Below are 8,095 nucleotides of genomic sequence, written 5' to 3' on the forward strand. Positions count from 1 at the left end.
CTAAAGCATAATTAGCCTTTAAACACCTTTAGAGTTCACAAATTAATGTGCTGTATTGTGTTTTTTATATTGTAATTAAAACTAAAATGTACAAACATCGACTCTACACTCCACTCTTTCTTTGTGCATGACCAGAAACCTCCTGTTTTCTCTGCTGGTTGAAGAAAGTGTTTTTTGGGGCAGAAATTCAACACAAAATGGCGAATTGTAATTTTTACACTTTAAACAAGATTAAGCAAATGAGAAGTAACAAGTTTAATTTTGTCACAGAACCAGGGCAGAAGTGTTTCTCGCCTTTTTTGGGCTGTTGCAAGTTCATCTGATGGTAGCTTCAGATTTACTTAGCAGACAAGAGAGGAATATTCCTCCTCTGCAAGGAAATAATTTAAAATCTTAAATTAGTTTATCCAACATTAGGCTCATTTATCCTCTCGTAGACTCACGTTCACAATAGATAACTAGAAAGATGCTCTGCCATCAAAAGCTTTAATTATAATCGTCTAAATCTGAAACATCTCAAAGTAAATTCTTCAACTCATTTTAAGTACACGTTGCTTTAAAAGTGACAGAAACATCAACTGTGATCATCAGGTGTCCCGTCGTGTTTTAATTCTCCATCGGACCTCCATGATGGATTGTGCAAAGCCGTGACTGTGTTGTGTAGATATTTGCTTTTCATTTTCCATTATTCAAACTCTCGTCAGTCCGATGCCACAGAGTTGGTTCGAGCGTCGCGGTGCTAACATGTGACAGATGGAATCCTCGTGTTTTCAGATGGCGACAACTCCCCCCCTCCCCCCCTTCCAGGCCTTTCTTTCACATCCCTCTCCTCAAAGCCGCTCCCTGTCGGTCACTGGGAGCTCCTGCTGTGTTTAGCACACGGCTCCCCCGGGTCCTTGCTGGCTCCTCCATAGACACTGACTCCGTTCTCCGTCCAGGGGGCCACGCTCCCATGGGCCACTCGGCCGCAGCGAGCCAAGCTGGCCACCTGGCTGGAGGACAGGACCCGGTCCCAGAGGCCCACCTGGGACAGCTCTCCAACCAGGGCCTGGGATGAGTCAAATCCTCCACCGAGGGAATCCTGGAGAGAAGGAAAGTGTGTCGTCAGATGATTTTAGAAACTTCAACACACTTTCATCAAAGGCTCAGCTTCAACTTTTGGCTGCCTCGGTCCAAACTGTGGACGAGTGGGATAAGTGACAAATATGATATTACAACTACAAAACAAAGAAGACGGCTGGATGCCAGTAGTGCTCAGTCTCTCACCATCTCTCACCATCTCAGATTTTCAGTGTCTCTTAAAGTTCAATATGTATTTTATTTATTGTATCTACTATATATTTATGAGCTGAAGTGAATGGAGCCACAGCTACAGGTGCTAAATCACCTCTTGCTTCCAGTTCTGATTAGATTTCTTTAGGGGAGTCAACAGCTTCATCAACCTCCAACCACTTCAAACTCCTTCCACTCAGCATTCACCTGCTCCTGCCCCAGTATGAGGACTCCCCCAGGCCTGATGTGATGTCCGGCGGCCAGCGCGTGGCCCTCGCCCCTCAGCTTCCCCCCCTGGTAGGCCTGCCACACTCCCCCCTTCTGGCTCCAGCTCACACAGATGTGCTGCCAGCTGCCTCTGGTGAGGTTCAGAGGTAACTGCGCCACCTAGGGAAGGAAAGAGCAAAGAGCAAAGAGCAGGTTTAGATAAAGTTGAAATTCTTTTTGCATGTTTTATTGCTCTTTCATGGTTTGTACCCAAGATGCTCGATGGACTCATTTTTTATCTCTGTGCTTTTCAGATGTTCGGACAAAGCAAGCTCACACGATCACAAACGAATGTGAATCTCCGCTCACACAGTGGACATCATTAGTCTGTGGTTCTTCAGCCTGACCCTGGACATATAGACACTGCAATGAGAACATGCACCATCCCTGAAGGTTTCCAGAATGATTGGCTGTCGAAGTGTCCTCGGTGCCTTTTCGGTGCACGCCAGGCCTTTCCTTTAGTGATTGGCTCACCCAAGGCAAATGTCAATGGCAGGTGTGAACAGGGCCAAGACTCTTTCAGGTTTTCCTGGTTCCAAAGACTTTCTGCTGCCTCAAGGACGCACAGCTTCTCCTTCAGGCAACGATTACCATAATGACTTCATTGAGTTGCACCCGTAGGCAGAGCAGTGCACTACTCCACCATGCAAAGCTCTCAGGGCGCTACCTTAGTTTGTCATTTAAACGTGCAAATTAGCCTTTTTACCTTGTCTGCTAAAGTGGCTGTTTGGTTGATTTGTTCTCTTATTTGTATGCTAATACAAATCACTTCTTCTCCTAATAGACGTGAAATCCTAATCAAGGCTAGAATGGGTTTTAAATGCACTGCGGTTGTTGAAACCTTAAAGAGCGGATGAGCCTCGAGCAGTTTGTCTCCCACATATTAGTGCTGCAGCCTCACAGACTCAGGATCTGTGTCTTTCAGGAACTTTATGAACAGATGGTGCCCTGACATTCCAAATTCAAATGTTTCTGTGGCTGCACTATTGCATCTCCCTGACAAATCCTAAATTGATTGTGTATTACTGTCATATACATATTGACACTCATTGAACAATTAGCATTAATATATTTTGAGTTCTCATATGGAATACATGCAAAAGTGTTGGACACAACCCAGCACACACTCCCTACACATGGACCTGGTATCTGATACCATGTAATTGAGAATATTTAATGTGTATTTTAACATTTAACGTTTATTTATGTAACAAAAGAAGCAAAAGAAGAGTATAAACAATTTAAGGAATTCACACAGTATATCCCCAGTCCCGTGACATTTCAAAGACCCTGCAGCTCGAGCACAGGCTGATGCAGTACCTTGTCATTGATGAGCAGCTCGGTGGGGGTGTGCAGGCCTTGCAGCAGCACCAGTTCGTTGGGCTGCTCGGGGACGGCGTAGGACAGAGGCGTCCCGATGCCCCCCTCCGTGGGCCGCAGCCACAGGCAGAGGGTGAGCGCCCGCAGCTTCGGGATGGAGTGTTTCACGACAGCGTACATGTAGTTAGTCCGTGTTGGGAAGGACAGTCTGTAGCCGTCAGGGAAGGAATGTCCAGAGACACCTGGGGAAGGAGAAACAGAGACTGAAGATGGAAACAAAAGGTAACTTGAAAAATTATCCTGAGCAGGCCATTGGCCAAATACACATTGTGATTCTTTCTGAGGTATTTCCTTTCTTTGACTTACCTTCCTCCAGTCCGGAGATCCGGTGCTGCAGTTTGCTGAGGCCCTGGTCGATTTCCTGTCTGTGTTTCTCAGTTTCCAGCCTGAGGGCTTTTCTCTCCTTCTCCAGCAGCTCCACCTTCCTCTCCAGCTCTCCCTCCAAGTCTTCCATCCTCCAGGGCCTGTCAGCAGCAGCTCTGTGCCCGGGCACGGCCGACCTCTCCTGGCCGCCAGACAGCCCGCCTTCCTCATGCGCTCCGGAGATACTACCGTCCGTCTGGTTGTGAGGAAACGGGCCAATGTCTGACTGCAGAGGAGGGAGACAAAGGATTTTAAACTGGTTGAGCTGTGTGGATTTTACAGTCTGAGAAAAACACAGAAACGTAGTCGCTCCACTCGCTGCAGTGTGTATCTGCAGTTCGCTCTCATTGTGTGCTGGTTGCCAGACTCTGAGAGACTAAATTAGACCCAATTAATAAGTGATTCCTCTAAAAGATTAGATTGAGCCTGGGGACACGACTAAGGGCTAATTTAATCAGGCTTCACTTTGTAACACAATGTTACACTTCAAGGAATAGTGGTGGGAAGAGATTATTTGAGGTTATTTCTCAGTTTGGTGCAGAAACAGCGACACAAATTAGACACACCATGTTGATTTAGAGATGTGAGCCGGCAGATTTCATTACCATCGAAACCAATTTAGGACAGGATGAGCAGTTCCTCTTGTGTCTGCTGTGAGTGTCCTGTGGGGTTTTGGCTTTTTCACAGGAAATAGCTGCCTGCTGTGGCCGTGATGGAGCTGTGAGAGTGACGAGTGTGAAGCAGGCCAGGGACGTTAGGGGCTGAGCGGCTGATCAATGAGCTGAATAAGCTCTGTAAAGCCAGGAGAGGCTGTAGATCCAGTCGGTAGATCTGTGTCGGTTCATTAGAGAACCTTGTCCCTTTGTCACATTGCATTGTCAACAGTAACATCCTTAGTATAGAAATACAGATTATAGCCCCTTTAAAATCTGATGAAGAATTTCACAAAGAGAATAAAAGATAGTACCCAAATGTTAGATACATGAAGGTTTCACTTTCTGAGCCGATCTTGATTAAACTGAGTCATCGCATGTGTACAGGGACCTTTTCAATTAAGTGTAACACAACAAATAACTGAAAGTCAGAAAGACTGCCAAGAAAATGAATAATTTCCCGTAAACAACAAATTGCTTTGCTCCGCCGCACAAATACCTCAGTGAAAAAAGAAAAACCCACCAGGGAAGAAATGTGGGAAAACACAGACTCTGCGGCAAAATGCTTAAAACCGACGTGGTCCAGTGTATCCGGCACCGATATTGTTTTCCAGTGAGCAGACGAGACGGATCACAGGGGGATTCAAACTGAGAATATGAGGCACTTTACTCTGAACATTACATAAAAGCTATAAGTGAGCACCATCTCGGCCATGATACAACGAGTAGCGTACTACTTATAGAAAATAACACACTGACACGATACTGAAGAGGTCAGAGGTAAGGTCACCTGTCTCACAAATTAGAAACATGATGAATGGAACTGTTCCTTCACTTCATCCTTGTTGTGCCTGTTTCCCGGTGGACTTCAGTTACATTTGTGATTAAATTGGCAAATTCAGATATTTTGTCAAAATATTTGACAGAAAACAACATTTGCTGCAATAATTTTAAACAATAATTACAAGACTGAAGCCTAACTACTATGCATGCTTTTAGAGAGAAAACTGTAGAATCTACATTATCCTCTATAACATAAAAACATGGCTGTATACGAAATAAACCTCAAGTTGACGTTTACATGTATTAGTACCACACAACAACTATATGTGTGTTGATTGTGTTTTCATGTGTAATCTTGATTTTTACTCAGATTTGGGGATTTGTTTCAGCTTCTCTGTGATATTTCGGTTAATGCTTGATGTTGAGCATCAAATCATTTGTGCGATATTGAGATAAATAACAGGATAAGTGGAAATGTTGTTCGCTGATTCTGCAGGAAAAAATGATGATGATCATCAAAGTCGTTCAGATATGAATCCCCTGGGAACCATTAAATCTTTCTTATCTTCCTCATTACATCACCGTCTGTATCTGCCGTACAGTTCCTAAGTCATCAAATTACATCCTTCTCATTTATATGCAAATTCTCGGGATATTATCAATGTAATTTATGCATTTTTCCCCATTTGAGGTGCTAAATAAAACAAAACCTGCACAGTAATGAATTATTGAAATTGAATTGCAGATGTTTCCTGACCCCAAAAGGTGCTGCAGTCACTTAACACCCATTCATGCTTTTATTCCCCTGTAAACCAGTTGGAAAGTCATATTTCATTTGATCCTTAGTAAAGACTATATTATTGATAAAGGACAACACATTTTGACTGGTAGATAATGGTCCTGGATTCAGCTATCAGCCCATAGGAAGCAGAGTGCAGTGGATCAGCACACTGGAGCTGGATCAGCCTTAAATCACAGAGAGCTTTCTGTCACTGAGCTGCCGGTGGAAACCAATCTGATGACGCAAGACCAAAAAAAAAAGAGCTATAAAATGGGGAAACCACTGACAGCACGTTGACACGTCTGACTGGATGTTACTGCTAATTGTGAAACAGCAGAAAACAGGCAGGAGGCTGGTGGGGAACTGGGTTCTCCTGCGAATGTGAATGTTTCCTTTCTGCTCTGATGGATGAAGACGGTTTGTGAGTGTAGATGTTCTCATTCTGTGGACATCAAGAGTGTGCATGACACACGATGAGGAAAACAGACCGAGTCGACCACATGCAAGAAGAAAGCCCTGCTATAGTAAGAAACTCAACACAGTTGTTTGACCTGACTACTATTCCCAGATGACATTCTTCTTGTTTGTTCCCCGGCACAGATGCAGGATCTGATGTAAACACCACACTGTGTTTCTGAAGTAGGCCAAGAAGCTCTTGTACACAGAGACGTGACTTGAATGGTAGAAGAGGCAGAGCGAGGGCCAGGGAAAAATAGTCAGCTTTTACGTTTCAAATGTCACATTGAGACCTGGGAAATCCATTCACATCTGACTCTGTCACACACGGACATTGGATTTAGGCATTGTTGACCTTTTCATATGATGGTTGGGATACAGGGGAAAAAAGAAGTGGGGCCTTGAAATGACCCATAACAGACATGTCCTAGATAAACTGCCACCGAGCGAGGAGTCACTCTCCTGCGGAGGAGGACGCTCTGGATCTGTGCTTTCAGCTGATACAGGCACCTGGTGAATTATGTATGGAACTCCTTGAGCCAAAAATGAGGTTGTACATCATCGGATTCTGGTCAGATAAGAGGACGATTACTCCACTCTCTCCTCCCCCTCCTCCTTTTCACTGCTGCTGCTGCTGCTGCTGCCCCTCTTCCTCCTCCCCCTTTATCCTCATCTCCCCTCTCCCCCTCCCCTCTACCTGCCTCACTTGTCATCTCGATCTTGCCTTGGCTTTGATAGATGAGCAGCATCAGAGGGAAGAAAGCAATCAATTCATGCATAATTGAAAGTTGAAAAGATGCTTTATTTCCTTTTTTGTCATATGCCACCGGTGTATTGTGATATTTACAAATGAAGTCTTGTGCTTTACTTCATGTTGTATCCGGCTGACAATATCCAACATCACACACAAAGCCTTTTAGGCAACTCCAAATTTAAAATCCTTGTTTTCACAAAGCTCACATCCACAAATCCATAAAGCGGATACAGAGTGAAGAAGAGACAAAGACAGCTCGAAGTGCCAACTCTGATAATGACTTTCTACATGGAGCTGGAGGATCTCATCCTCCAGCTCCGGGGGATTAGTGAGGCCCTTGTCAGGTATTGTTTTACGCAGAGGATGATCTGTGTGCTGGGGGATCTTACCTCCAGTTTCTCTATGCGGTCTTTGAGCTGGGCGATCGCCTGCTCCAGTTCATCCACAGCCCTGGCGGTGAGCAGGTGGGCACCGTCGGGCGCAGACACCGGGCTGTCCCGCACCATGATCCGCTCCAGGTGCGTCCCCTCCGCCGCCCCTGTGCCGCCCCACAGCCCCGCAGCGCTCCCGCGTCTCTCCACGCCGTCCAGCCCCTTCTCGCACTCGGATAGTTTCCCCGTCAGCTCCCGGATGGTCCTCTGGTCGGTCAGGATCTGGTCTTTCTGCTGCAGGACGGTCTGCCGCAGCTCCTCCGCGGTGGTGCGGAGGTAGCCCCAGTCCTCGCCGGCGTACAGCGACGGGTCGTCCGCTTGTTGCTGAAAGTTTTTCGGGTTGCAGTCTCCGGCGGGGATCGGCGTGCAGATGAGTCTGCTGACCGCTGGGTCGTGTCCGGTGAGTCCGGTGACACCCCCCGCTCCGCCGAGCCCCAGGTTGAACGTGGGCGCCTCCGACTCGGGTGTTTCAGAACCATGGAGAGCGCCCAGAGACCCGGGCCTGGCCGCGGAGCCCCCGGGAGTCTGCGCCACCGAGTCCGGGTACAGCGAGTGGTTGTCGGTCGCAGGCTGCTGCTGTGCCGCGGCAGCCCTGGAGGAGCCGGTGTGGACGGCCGCGATGATGCAGATAACCGCTCCGATGAAGGCCACCATGCCGGCGGCCAAGATGATCACAATGAACTTCAGGGTGGCGGCGGGGGGGGGCGATCGATTACCCGAAAAAAATCTGAAGATTAATGATCCTGATGCAAACTGGAAGAATCTCTGGAAGCAGCAGGAGAAGTGTTCGAGGATGTGTCTGCGTGTGATCCGGAAAACAAAGCTCCTCACTTCTCCTCTGGTCCACAACAACAGGCGGTGATCAAATGAGAGTTCTGCACCATAGTGAAAATATCAGAACATGAGGAGCAGACGCTCTACACCTCCTCCTCCTCCTCCTTCTGTTCAGCGCGCA

At 46.8% G+C, this 8,095-nt stretch overlaps 1 protein-coding gene across 1 annotated transcript; it reads right to left on the reverse strand.

Annotated features, from left to right (window-relative positions):
- Positions 1-796: 796 nt before the first annotated feature.
- cbx6b (chromobox homolog 6b) lies at positions 797-7,821 on the reverse strand. Its single transcript, XM_053444375.1, has 5 exons — positions 7,099-7,821; positions 3,226-3,508; positions 2,860-3,101; positions 1,480-1,659; positions 797-1,081 (listed from the first exon to the last, which is right to left on the reverse strand). Exons 1-5 carry the CDS (start codon positions 7,792-7,794, stop codon positions 851-853), a joined length of 1,632 nt encoding a protein of 543 aa, XP_053300350.1. The 5' UTR covers positions 7,795-7,821; the 3' UTR covers positions 797-850.
- Between the last annotated feature and the right edge of the window lie 274 nt (positions 7,822-8,095).

This window comes from Pleuronectes platessa, chromosome 16, assembly GCF_947347685.1.
Source record: "Pleuronectes platessa chromosome 16, fPlePla1.1, whole genome shotgun sequence".
Classification (NCBI taxonomy): Eukaryota; Metazoa; Chordata; class Actinopteri; order Pleuronectiformes; family Pleuronectidae; genus Pleuronectes; species Pleuronectes platessa.

Excerpts from the sequence above, each read along its gene's own strand:
- cbx6b (XM_053444375.1), bottom strand. The coding sequence starts at position 7,794 with ATGGTGGCCTTCATCGGAGCGGTTATCTGCATCATCGCGGCCGTCCAC. Across the intron at positions 3,102-3,225 it reads GATCTCCGGACTGGAGGAAG|GTGTCTCTGGACATTCCTTC; the intron begins GTAAGTCAAAGA and ends CTCCTTCCCCAG. Across the intron at positions 1,082-1,479 it reads TCATACTGGGGCAGGAGCAG|GATTCCCTCGGTGGAGGATT; the intron begins GTGAATGCTGAG and ends CCTTCTCTCCAG.